This window comes from Oncorhynchus clarkii, chromosome 2, assembly GCF_045791955.1.
Source record: "Oncorhynchus clarkii lewisi isolate Uvic-CL-2024 chromosome 2, UVic_Ocla_1.0, whole genome shotgun sequence".
In the NCBI taxonomy this organism is placed as follows: Eukaryota; Metazoa; Chordata; class Actinopteri; order Salmoniformes; family Salmonidae; genus Oncorhynchus; species Oncorhynchus clarkii.
Genome location: NC_092148.1, coordinates 68,949,023 through 68,962,952, shown reverse-complemented (window position 1 = coordinate 68,962,952; position 13,930 = coordinate 68,949,023). Strand labels below are relative to the sequence as shown.

General features: G+C 42.7%; 1 protein-coding gene across 3 annotated transcripts in view; it reads right to left on the bottom strand.

Moving 5' to 3' along the window:
• Positions 1–9,121, bottom strand: part of LOC139372815 (C2 calcium dependent domain containing 5) — a 64,218-nt gene extending 55,097 nt beyond the window's left edge. The window contains exons 1-6 of one of the 3 annotated variants that reach the window (XM_071112624.1): positions 8,826–9,107; positions 7,660–7,768; positions 7,434–7,520; positions 6,883–7,054; positions 3,967–4,062; positions 3,704–3,859 (exon numbers count right to left, since the gene is read on the bottom strand). In XM_071112624.1, coding sequence (XP_070968725.1) covers positions 3,704–3,859; positions 3,967–4,062; positions 6,883–7,054; positions 7,434–7,520; positions 7,660–7,749 — 601 coding nt within the window. In that variant the 5' untranslated portion in view covers positions 7,750–7,768; positions 8,826–9,107. Of the gene's footprint in view, positions 1–3,703; positions 3,860–3,966; positions 4,063–6,882; positions 7,055–7,433; positions 7,521–7,659 lie in introns of all 3 variants that reach the window. The other 2 variants (XM_071112633.1, XM_071112642.1) reach the window with 2 other exon arrangements.
• Between the last annotated feature and the right edge of the window lie 4,809 nt (positions 9,122–13,930).

The window sequence follows — 13,930 nt, the reverse complement described above, 5'->3', positions numbered from 1 at the left end:
AGAAAAATTTGGATATATTAAAGCAACATCTCAAGACATCAGTCGGGAAGTTAAAGCTTGGTTGCAAAAGGGTCTTCCAAATGGACAATGACCCCAAGCATTCTTCCAAAGTTGTGGCAAAATGGCTTAAGGACAACAAAATCAAGGCATTGGAATGGCCATCACAAAGCCCTGACCTTAATCCTATAGAAAATGTGTGGGCAAAACTGAAAAAGCATGTGTAAGCAAGGAGGCCTACAAACCTGACTCAGTTACACCAGCTCTGTCAAGAAGAATGGGCCAAAATTCACCCAACTTATTTTGGGAAGCTTGTGTAAGGCTACCCAAAACATTTGACCCAAGTTAAACAATTTAAAGGCAATGCTACCAAATACTAATTGAGTGTATGTAAACTTCTGACCCACTGGGAATGTGATGAAATAAATAAAAGCTGAAATAAATTATTCTCTCTACTATTATTCTGACATTTCACATTCTTAAAATAAAGTGGTGATCCTAACTGACCTGAGAAAGAATTTTTACTAGGATAAAATGTCAGGTATTGTGAAAAACTGAGTTTAAATGTATTTGGTTAAGGTGTATGTAAACTTCAGACTTCAACATATATATACATATATATATATATATACACACAACCAGTATATCACAAAAGTGAGTACACAATTTGTAAATATTTGAGTATATATTTTCATGTGACAACACTGAAGAAATGACACTTTGCTACAATGTAAAGTAGTGAGTATACAGCTTGTATAACAGTTGCTGTTCCCTCAAAATAACTCAACACACAGCCATTAATGTCTAAACCACTGGCAACAAAAGTGAGTACACCCCTAAGTGAAAATGTCCAAATTGGGCCCAAAGTGTCAATATTTTGTGTGGTCACCATCATTTTCCAGCACTGCCTTAACCCTCTTGGGCATGGAGTTCACCAGAGCTTCACAGGTTGCCACTGAAGTCCTCTTCCACTCCTCCATGACGACATCACGGAGCTGGTGAATGTTAGAGACCTTGCATTCCTCCACCTTCCGTTTGAGGATGCTCAATAGGGTTTAGGTCTGGAGACATGCTTGGCCAGTCCATCACCTTTACCCTCAGCTTCTTTAGCAAGGCAGTGGTCGTCTTGGAGGTGTGTTTGGGGTCCTTATGTTGGAATACTGCCCTGCACCCCAGTCTCTGAAGGGAGGGGATCATGCTCTGCTTCTGTATGTCACAGTACATGTTGGCATTCATGGTTCCCTCAATGAACTGTAGCTCCCCAGTGCCGGCAGCACTCCTGCAGCCTCAGACATGACACTCCCACCACCATGCTTGACTGTAGGCAAGACACACTTGTCTTTGTACTCCTCACCTGGTTGCCGCCATACACACTTGACACCATCTGAACCAAATAAGTTTACCTTGGTCTCATCAGACCACGGGACATGGTTCCAGTAATCCATGTCCTTAGTCTGCTTGTCTTCAGCAAACTGTTTGCGGGCTTTCTTGTGCATCATCTTGAGAAGAGGCGTCCTTCTGGAACGACAGCCACGCAGACCAATTTGATGCAGTGTACGGCGTATGGTCTGAGCACTGGCAGGCTGACCCCCCAACCCTTCAACCTCGGCAGCAATGCTGGCAGCACTCATACGTCTATTTTCCAAAGACAACCTCTGGATATGACGCTGAGCACGTGCACTCAACGTCTTTGGTCGACCATGGCGAGGCCTGTTCTGAGTGGAACCGCTGTATGGTCCTGGCCACCGTGCTGCAGCTCAGTTTCAGGGTCTTTGCAATCTTCTTAGGCCATCTTTTTGTAGAGCAACAATTATTTTTTTCAGATCCTCAGAGAGTTCTTTGCCATGAGGTGCCATGTTGAACTTCCAGTGACCAGTCAGTACGAGGGAGTGTGAGAGCGATGACACCAAACACACCTGCTCCCCATTCACACCTGAGACCTTGTCACATGACACCGGGGAGGGAAAATGGCTAATTGGGCCCAATTTGGACATTTTCACTTAGGGGTGTACTCACTTTTGTTGCCAGCGGTTTAGACATTAATGGCTGTGTGTTGAGTTATTTTGAGGGAACAGCAAATTTACACTGTTATACAAGCTGTACACTCACTACTTTACATTGTAGCAAAGTGTCATTTCTTCAGTGTTGTCACATGAAAATATATACTAAAATATTTACAAAAATGTGAGGGGTGTACTCACTTTCATGATATACTATATATACAGTGGGCCAAAAAAGTATTTAGTCAGCCACCAATTGTGCAAGTTCTCCCACTTAAAAAGATTAGAGAGGCCTGTAATTTTCATCATAGGTACACTTCAACTATGACAGACAAAATGAAACAAAATCAATCCAGAAAATCACATTGTAGGATTTTTAATGAATTTATTTGCAAATTATGGTGGAAAATAAGTATTTGGTCACCTACAAACAAGCAAGATTTCTGGCTCTCTGTAACTTCTTCTTTAAGAGGCTCCTCTGTCCTCCACTCGTTACCTGTATTAATGGCACCTGTTTGAACTTGTTATCAGTATAAAAGACACCTGTCCACAACCTCAAACAGTCACACTCCAAACTCCACTATGGCCAAGACCAAAGAGCTGTCAAAGGACACCAGAAACAAAATTGTAGATCACAAGAACGGTGAGCAAAAATCCCAGAACCACACGGGGGGACCTAGTGAATGACCTGCAGAGAGCTGGGACCAAAGTAACAAAGCCTACCATCAGTAACACACTACGCCGCCAGGGACTCAAATCCTGCAGTGCCAGACGTGTCCCCCTGCTTAAGCCAGTACATGTCCAGGCCCGTCTGAAGTTTGCTAGAGAGCATTTGGATGATCCAGAAGAAGATTGGGAGAATGTCAGATGAAACCAAAATATAACTTTTTGGTAAAAACTCAACTCGTCGTGTTTGGAGGACAAAGAATGCTGAGTTGCATCCAAAGAACACCATACCTACTGTGAAGCATGGGGGTGGAAACATCATGCTTTGGGGCTGTTTTTCTGCAAAGGGACCAGGAAAGAATGAATGGGGCCATGTATCGTGAGATTTTGAGTGAAAACCTCCTTCCATCAGCAAGGGCATTGAAGATGAAACGTGGCTGGGTCTTTCAGCATGACATTGATCCCAAACACACCACCCGGGCAACGAAGGAGTAGCTTCGTAAGAAGCATTTCAAGGTCCTGGAGTGGACTAGCCAGTCTCCAGATCTCAACCCCATAGAAAATCTTTGGAGGGAGTTGAAAGTCTGTGTTGCCCAGCAACAGCCCCAAAACATCACTGCTCTAGAGGAGATCTGCATGGAGGAATGGGCCAAAATACCAGCAACAGTGTGTGAAAACCTTGTGAAGACTTACAGAAAACATTTGATCTCTGTCATTGCCAACAAAGAGTATATAACAAAGTATTGAGATAAACTTTTGTTATTGACCAAATACTTATTTTCCACCATAATTTGCAAATAAATTCATTAAAAATCCTACAATGTAATTTTCTGGATTTTTTTTTCTCATTTTGTCTGTCATAGTTGAAGTGTACCTATGATGAAAATTACAGGCCTCTCATCTTTTTAAGTGGGAGAACTTGCACAATTGGTGGCTGACTAAATACTTTTTTGCCCCACTGTATATACACTATATATATTATATACACACACACACACACACACACACAGTAGAGAAAGTTAGCTAGCTGGGTTATGTACCAGACATGAGGGAGATGAGTCGCTGGCGGGCCTCGTTAGAAGCCCTGGGGGTTCTGATGCGGTCAATCCACTGGTACTCCGGGTCCTCGTTCACCACCAGCTCCTCAACAAAACCATGGACCAGCGCCGCGCGGTAACACCTCGGGATGGAAGTTGCTAACACATGCATAAACACCATTTTCATCATTCATTATCATCACCAGCTATTTCTTGTGACTAGATCTCTCTACTGTAGTACATCCCCATAGGGAACCAGGACTCACTGCAGAAGAACTTGACCCCACAGGAGGACTGTCTGAAGCGGTTTAGGTCGTTGAAGAGGTCCACCTTTACCAGAACATTAATCTCCCCTCTGATACCTGTAGGAGAGGACAGAATGAACAGAAACATTACTACCAGACAAAAACACCACCGAACCATAGAAATTAGAGATCGGCCGATTAATCGGAATGGCCGATTAATTAGGGCCGATTTCAAGTTTTCATAACAATCGGAAATCAGTATTTTTGGGCACCGATTTCCGATTATTAAAAATAAAATAAAATAAAAACAACTTTTTTTATACCTTTTATTTAACTAGGCAAGTCAGTTAAGAACACATTCTTATTTTCAATGACTGCATAGGAACTGTGGGTTAACTGCCTTGTTCAGGGGCAGAATGACAGATTTTCACCTTGTCAGCTCAGGGGTTCCAATCTTGCAACCGCACAGTTAACTAGTCCAACGCTTTAACCATTGCACTCCACGAGTAGCCTGCCTGTTACACGAATGCAGTAGAAGCCAAGGTAAATTGCTAGCTAGCATTAAACTTATCTTATAAAAAACAAGCAATCATAATCACTAGTTATAACTACTAATCCAGTTTAGCAGGCAATATTAACCAGGTGAAATTGTGTCGCTTCTCTTGTGTTCATTGCACGCAGAGTCAGGGTATATGCAACAGTTTGGGCTGCCTGGCTCATTGCAAACTAATTTGACAAAATGTTACGTAATTATGACATACATTGAAGGTTGTGCAATGTAACAAGAATATTTAGACTTAGGGATGCCACCCATTAGATAAAATACCGAACGGTTCCGTATTTCACTGAAATAATAAACGTTTTGTTTTTGAAATGATTGTTTCCTGATTCGATCATATTAATGACCAAAGGCTCGTATTTCTGTGTGTTATTATGTTATAATTAAGTCTGATTTGATAGAGCAGTCTGACTGAGCAGCAGCAGGCCCGTAATCATTCATTCAAACAGCACTTTCGTGCGTTTTGCCAGCAGCTCTTCACAAGCACAGCGCTGTTTATGACTTCAAGCCTATCAGCCTAATGGCTGGTGTAACCAATGTGAAATAGCTAGCTAGTTAGCTGGGTGTGCGCTAATACTGTTTCAAACGTCACTTGCTTTTAGATTTGGAGTAGTTATTCCCCTTGCGCTGCAAGGTCTTCTGCAAGGGCTTTTGCGGAGCGAAGGGTAACGATGCTTCGAGTGTGGCTGTTGTCGATGTGTTCCTGGTTCGAGCCCAGGTAGGGGCGAGGAGGGGGACGGAAGCTATACTGTTACACTGGCAATACTATAGTGCCTATAAGAACATCCAATAGTCAAAGGTATATGAAACACAAATGGTATGGAGAGAAATAGTCCAATAAATACTATATTAACTACAACCTAAAACCTCTTACCTTGGAATATTGAAGTCTCATGTTAAAAGGAACCACCAGCTTTCATATGTTCTCATGTTCTGAGCAAGGAACTTAAACGTTAGCTTTTTTACATGGCACATATTGCACTTTTACTTTCTTCTCAAACACTTTGTTTTTGCATTATTTAAACCAAATTGAACATGTTTCATTATTTATTTGAGGCTAAATTGATTTTATTGATGTTTTATATTAACTTAAAATAAGTGTTAATTCAGTATTGTTGTAATTGTCATTATTACAAACGTAATAAAAAAAATAAAAAAAGTTTTATTTTTAAATCGGCCGATTAATCTGTATCGGCTTTTCTGGTCCTCCAATAATCAGTATCGGCGTTGAAAAATCATAATCGGTCGACCTCTAATAGAAACCCCAACTCTTCACAAGCACACTCCTCTCCCCTCTCAAACCAGGAAGACAGGCGCTACATCATCATTACTAGATAGATACCGTTAAATAACAGCTTTTAGTAAGGCAGTGTTTTTACAGCAGAGGAACAACATGCACTTACAGGCTGTTACACAGAGAACACTGTGTATTTCTTTAGAGGCCTGGTTATGTATCTGAAAAGTACCACTGTGGCCATGCACTGTTGATGGGTAAGTATATAACTTGTGTCATAGATAGTGGAAGTATATAACTGACTGTGTATAGTGTGGTAGATGGGGAATTACACTGAAGAAAAATATAAAACATGTAAAGTGTTGGTCTTAAGTGAGCTGAAATAATGAGCTGAAATAAAAGATCCCAGAAATTTTCCAGATGCACAAAAAGCATATTTCTCTCAAATTTGTTTACACCCCTGTTAGTGAGCATTCTCCTTTGCCAAGATAATCCATCCACCTGACAGGTGTGGCATATCAAGAATCTGATTAAACAGCATGATCATTACACAGGTGCACATTGTGGTGGGTACAATAAAAGGCCACTCTAAAATGTGCAGTTTTGTCACACAACACAATGCCACACGTCTCAAGTTGAGGGAGCACGCAATTGGAATGTTGACTGCAGGCATGTCCACCAGAGATGTTGCCAGAGAATGTTAATTTCTCTACCATTGTTGTTTTTGAGAATTTGGTTGCATGTCCAACCAGCCTCACAACCGCAGACCACGTGTATGGCGTCACAGACGAGCTGTTTGCTGATGTCAACATTGTGAATAGAGTACCCCATTGTGGTGGTGGGGTTATGGTATAGGCAGACATAAGCTACGGACAGTGAACACAAGTGCATTTTATCAATGGCTATTTGAATACAGAGATACCATGATGAGATCCTGAGGCCCATTGCGAGGCCCATTTTCTTTAAGGTATCTGCGACCAACAAATGTATATCTGTATTCCCAGTCATGTGAAATCCATAGATTAGAGCCTAATTAATTCATTTAAATTGACTGATTTCCTTAAAGGATGTTTAACTCAGTAAAATCTTTGAAATTATTGCATGTTGCGTTGATATTTTTGTTTAGTATCTATTAGAAACGCACCGTGTATAGTGTCGTAGATGGGGAACCATCCAGAGATGACGGTAGCAGCCTCGCTGGACAGCAGAGGGTCGATGTCAATGTAGACCTTCCCTATTGCGTCGTTGGCACTGTAAGTGTCATGGTCCAACACTGTGATCTGTAACGGCTCATCCTGCAAATCCTCATCATCCACCTAGAGGAGGGGGGACAAAGTTGGGGAAACAATAATACAGGACAATCATGTTGACTCTACTGGGTTCGCCCCAGGATTTTTTAACAAGGTGGTGCTGCTGAGTATGGCCGGGGGATGGCCGGGGGATGCCCGGAGGGGCGCAAAGATTTTAGCATGTTTTAACACATGTAACTGACATTTCGTGCAATCTAGAGCAAAAATGGCAAATATAGTTGTTTTTTTTACATTGTGGCGCAGCCAGTCCACAAAGTGGCGAAGTGCCCCTCTTACATTCTTTGCTACACCCTGCTGCAGCTTCTTCACCCTGTAATCCTATGCCATTCACAAACACCTTCCTTCACAGAGAAATAAGTCAAGAAGTCATATTCACACATTTTACCTCAAATTTGAACCACTCTGAGTTCCACTGTGGGTTAAGGGACTTGGGGTAGACATCCGTTTTGAAAGTTGTGTTGCCAAACTTGACCTGTAAGAAACAACATCAATGAAGAACACCACAAGACTAGTACTGCATCACTGTAACGAAGTATATGTGTTGAAGGGGTTGTAAGATTACGTTGACCTGATGTTTTTTTCAGGGTAAACTTAGAATGGACCATGCTCACCTCTACAAAGGCATCAGTGAGGTCGCTGGCTCTGTCCATGACTGGTAAGTGACGCCCCGCCACAATCTTAGCTTTCAATTTACCCGGCATGATTCAGCTTTGTCATCACCTTCGGATCAAAGACTTACAGGTAAATAATTGCATTACTACAATAGCAATATTGTGTATTTTACCTGTATTCACCAGATCATGATAAAACCTGGCCAGCAGCATACCACCCTGCATCCCACTGCTGGCTTTGTTTTGAAGCTAAGCAGGGTTGGTCCTGGTCGGTCCCTGGATGGGAGACCAGATGCTGCTGGAAGTGGTGTTTGGAGGGCCAGTAGGAAGCACCCTTTCCTCTGGTCTAAAAAAATATCCCTAGGGCAGTGATTGGGCCATTGCCCTGTGTTAGGTGCCATCTTTCGGAAGGGACTTCAAACGGGTGTCCTGACTCTCTGTGGTCACTAAAGATCCCATGGCACTTATTGTAAGAGTAGGGGTGTTAACCCTGGTGTCCTGGCTAAATTCCCAATCTGGCACTCATACGGTTACCTAATCCCCAGTTTACAATTGTCTCATTCATCTCCCCTGTAACTATTCCCCAGGTCGTTGCTGTAAATGAGAATATGTTCTCAGTCAACTTACCTGGTTAAATAAAGATGAATTGATTCATGTGCTACCAGATCTAAGGTCTCACTGCAGTTGTGGCTACTGAGTAGTAAGTAGAAGGCTTATGCGAGTCCTGCTTGGTCCTGACATGGTCAGGCGACATATGTTGGTGACAGTTGACATACAGAGATTGACATGTACCAGCAAAGCAACATATTCTGGCCATGTAGCTATAGCTAATACAGTGGTCGTTCTACCGTATTACTTGTTTCACTGACGTTACTGTAATATGTAAGATAAGTTAGCTAACTGGTTTATAGAACTAGGTTACTTGGATGACAGACTTAGTTAGCCAACGACTGATTCTGTTAATCAGCCAGTTAACTAATTGAGAGCTTATTGCAACAGCCACACAGTTAGCTTAGCTTGACGTTACTGCATAGCAGTTGACTGACATGCATGCATAACGTTACCCCCTGTATTTCTGTGCGACCAGGTCGCCACACAACATAATGAAATCTGTTACAAACAGTATAACAAACTGGCTGTTATTAGACGTCATTGAGTGTCCTTACCCGGACTATGTCAAACGAGAGAGCTGGGGAAACAGCAGCGTTTTTTCAGACGGACTTTGTTGGCAGCCCGCGCGCCAGACCTCCGCATCTCTACCAAACATGACGAGATCTTCTCTCAAAAGCCCGGTAAATGTGGCTAATATTTACTATAACTACGCTTTATGGCCATTGACTGCTTTAAAAAAAAGCTAATTCAAATTCACTGTACACACATTGCGGTTAGCATCCCCGGCCAGCTCAACGAATGAAAAATGCTAGCCAGCGCTGTCTTCTCTTCTGGTGGAAAGGTGGTGACTAAATCTTGTTCACGAGATGTAAAACTGTAACACGGGCTTCATCTTCACGTTAGGCTTTCTCATACTTAGCCCAACTGACCGCATGATGTCGCTATTATTCCATTTACGTCGTTTGTAATCTTACTTTACGCTTTACTATTTAACTAGGCAAGTCAGTTAAAAACAAATTCTTATTTTCAATGACGGCGGAACTGCCTTGTTCGGGGGCAGAACGACAGATTTGTACCATGTCAGTCAGCTCGAGGATGTGAACTTGCAACCTTTCGGTTACTAAGCCAACGCTCTAACCACTAGGCTACCCCGCCGGACCTTAAGTCCCCACAAGAATAGTAAACAAATAGCAATTTAACCAACTGGGGAGGTCAAATACTATTTCTAAGGGGTTTACGGATTAGTTAGAATTAGAGTTAAGAACTAGGGTTAGGTTAAGCTTTGGTTTTATGGTTTGGGTTAAGGTTAGGTTTAGGGTAAGGGTTAGTGTTAGGTTAAGGGTTAGTGGGTAGGGAAAATAGGATTTTGAATCGGACTGAATTGTGTGTCCCAAGTTATACAAGACTGTGTGTGTGTCCGTGCTGTTTGCTAGGTAGATTTGTCTAAATTAAATGATAAAGCCTTCTTCTTGACACCTGGTTAGTTTGTCCCCGGGGGTGTGTGAGGGGATAGGCTGATATTTTAATCTCCGGGCACACAGATATCCATAGCATCCTTGGAACCTTTTTTCTCCTCTCTGCCAAAGACCCAATGGCCGCTATCAAGGTTACATGGCAGGCTGAGTGGCCAAGCTCATTTCCATTTCAATCTCTCCTTCCTCTCCTAACCCCCACTCCTAGGAATGGATAGCAGTTAGGATACAGAGAATAGACTGCTGTATACAAAAATAGACCCTGGTCATTACACACTTAACATAATATATACAGTGGGGCAAAAAAGTATTTAGTCAGCCACCAATTGTGCAAGTTCTCCCACTTAAAAAGATGAGAGGCCTGTAATTTTCATCATAGGTACACAGAAAAAATGAGAAAAAAAAATCCAGAAAATCACATTGTAGGATTTTTTATTAATTCATTTGCAAATTATGGTGGAAAATAAGTATTTGGTCAATAACAATAGTTAATCTAAATACTTTGTTATATACCCTTTGTTGGCAATGACAGAGATCAAATGTTTTCTGTAACTCTTCACAAGGTTTTCACACACTGTTGCTGGTATTTTGGCCCATTCCTCCATGCAGATCTCCTCTAGAGCAGTGATGTTTTGGGGCTGTTGCTGGGCAACACAGACTTTCAACTCCCTCCAAAGATTTTCTATGGGGTTTAGATCTGGAGACTGGCTAGGCCACTCCAGGACCTTGAAATGCTTCTTACGAAGCCACTCCTTCGTTGCCCGGGCGGTGTGTTTGGGATCATTGTCATGCTGAAAGACCCAGCCACGTTTCATCTTCAATGCCCTTGCGGATGGATGGAGGTTTTCACTCAAAATCTCACGATACATGGCCCCATTCATTCTTTCCTTTACACGGATCAGTCGTCCTGGTCCCTTTGCAGAAAAACAGCCCCAAAGCATGATGTTTCCACCCCCATGCTTCACAGTAGGTATGGTGTTCTTTGGATGCAACTCAGCATTCTTTGTCCTCCAAACACGACGAGTTGAGTTTTTACCAAAAAGTTATATTTTGGTTTCATCTGACATTCTCCCAATCTTCTTCTGGATCATCCAAATGCTCTCTAGCAAACTTCAGACAGGCCTGGACATGTACTGGCTTAAGCAGGGGGACACGTCTGGCACTGCAGGATTTGAGTCCCTGGCGGCATAGTGTGTTACTGATGGTAGGCTTTGTTGCTTTGGTCCCAGCTCTCTGCAGGTCATTCACTAGGTCCCCCCGTGTGGTTCTGGGATTTTTGATCACCGTTCTTGTGATAATTTTGACCCCACGGGGTGAGATCTTGCGTGGAGCCCCAGATCGAGGGAGATTATCAGTGGTCTTGTATGTCTTCCATTTCCTAATAATTGCTCCCACAGTTGATTTCTTCAAACCAAGCTGCTTACCTATTGCAGATTCAGTCTTCCCAGCCTGGTGCAAGTCTACAATTTTGTTTCTGGTGTCCTTTGACAGCTCTTTGGTCCTGGCCATAGTGGAGTTTGGAGTGTGACTGTTTGAGGTTGTGGACAGGTGTCTTTTATACTGATAACAAGTTCAAACAGGTGTCATTAATACAGGTAACGAGTGGAGGACAGAGGAGCCTCTTAAAGAAGAAGTTACAGGTCTGTGAGAGCCAGAAATCTTGCTTGTTTGTAGGTGACCAAATACTTATTTTCCACCATAATTTGCAAATAAATTCATTAAAAATCCTACAGTGTGATTTTCTGGAAATTTTTTTGTTCATTTTGTCTGTCATAGTTGAAGTGTACCTATGATGACAATTACAGGCCTCTCTCATCTTTTTAAGTGGGAGAACTTGCACAATTGGTGGCTGACTAAATACTTTTTTGCCCCACTGTACATTGCACATTACCCCTGTCATACACATCTCATAGTCACATAATACATATTGCACATTTCCCTTGCATCACAGGCACTCTTACCACTGCCCCTGAAAACCGGAGGCATCGGAGTTCTCCCCACCCAGCTGAGGGTGATGGCGTATTAACACAGCTCAGCTTTACATCTTGTTGTTTAGGTATTTAATAGACATAGGAATGAAGCTTACATGTAGGGAGCCTATAGTGTCTGCCTGAGGGGAGGCGCTTATTCATGGAATGAAGTACAAATCATTTTCTGCGCTTGTCTGGTAATGGTCTTTTCAAAAAATTGTCGGCAGGGATGGCTGTTGCTTCACAACCATGACCTTCATGGCAGTTTGTGTCAGGCATGCAATTTGAGGTTTCAGTTGTACTGATAAATTGCCAAAATAAACTGTGATCCCATATCTAAGGATATTCTCTATAACCGCATGATAGAAAAGGAACATTATTTTCTGGTCAACTCCAAAAATCTGAGACTATGTAGGAAAGAGGCTTTGTTGGACTCCGACACTCTCTACTTGGACCTTCTAGCTAAGCACATTGTCCATATGTACACCTAGGTACTTGTATGAACTAACCTATGCTATGTTAGCATTGTTGACAACCACAGGGGTGTGTGGTCACCGACAGATATGGGGTCAAACACCATCTCTTTTGTTTTCTTTACATGAAGGATGAAATTGTGCTCATCACACCACTTGACAAACCTTTGAATCTCTGACCTGTACACAGTAGTATCAGCCTCTTAATACAATAGACCAAGAATGGTGGTATCATCTGAAAACTATACAATGTAATTATCAGGATGACTGCTGGTTCATTCATTTGTGTACAGTGTGAATAAGATGGGCGACCTCACACAACCCTGTGCTAATGTCTCTAGACTCAGAGAGGGTTGCATTAACGCTAACCTGCTGAGTCTGGCTAGTCAGGAATGAGTGGTACTGCCGAATGGTGTAGGGGTTAACACCCCTCTGCTTCAACTGGCCCTCCTGTTGCAGACCCAACTGCCATTGCATGCCCTTCGTGGAGAACGCCTTTATTTGTGACTCTAAACAGTAAACACTGTGGATGCCATAAAAAGCATAAATCAATGGGTTGGCCACATTATGGTGGTGTCAGAGTAGTCATTAATTACGATTTCTGAGCACAGACACATGCAAGACAAGCTGTTAGTCTAAGCACTGGAGATTGGGCAGGGCTAGACTGGGGCTGAGGAGGGGGCTGGAGCTTGGGAGTTGGGGCTGGGGTGTAACTGGGTTAGTTTGGGCTGGGATACAGTGCTATGAGAGAAGGCTGGGTTAGGTTAGTGTACAGGGTTATGAGAACACTGAGGCTGGGTATAGCACAGGGCTGTGGTGAGTCTGTCACCTGTGAATGATCTATGGTGAGGCAGCGGCTGGGTGGGAGACAGATGGAGGAACGGGCCGCAGCATTGTGTTGAGGACAGAGATAGCAGCAGAAAGGTTACTGAATAAATAGAACACAGTGGAACATCTGCTGTTGACTTAACATAACATACCCCAGGCTCTAACAGTAGACTTTGGGAGAATCTCAATTGCACTCTCCTTGCGTCCCCTCTCCTCGCCTCCTTCTCAAAACCCATTGGAGGAGAAAGTTAGAGGGAAGGGACCTCTGGCTTTCTCATCCAATGGGTTTTGAGATGGAGGCGAGTAGAGAAGAGAGAGGACGCGAGGAGTATGCAATTGAAATTCTCCCTATATTCACAAATAAAAGGTGCTGTCTGGAACCTCTAAATGTTCTTCAGCTGTCCTCATAGGATAACCCTTTGAAGAACCCTTTTGAGTTCCATGTAGTGGTTAGAGTGTTGGGCCAGTAACCGAAAGGTTGCTGGATCAAATCCCCTGGCTGACAAGGTACACATCTGTCATTCTCCCCCTGAACAAGACAGTTAACCCACTGTTCCCTGGTAGGCCATCATTGTAAATAGGAATTTGTTCTAAACTGACTTGCCTAGTTAAATAAATAAAAATGTAGGACCCTTTCCACAGAGGGTTCTATGTAGAACCAAAAAAGGGTTCTCCTAGGCAAAAAAACCCTTTGGAACCTTTATTTTTAATTTTTAAAGAGTGTACCTCTCTCTCAAACACATACACTCACTCAAACAGCACAGCTCGATCACACCAGATCATTACAGTAACTTAACTGAATACAGTGATAGAGCTGTGTCTTGTGTGCTGTTTGGGTTATAATCTTGTCAGGCTGTGGGAATCTGTAACATGAGTTAACAGTCCGAGATTTCCAGTTGATCCTGCATGATGGACT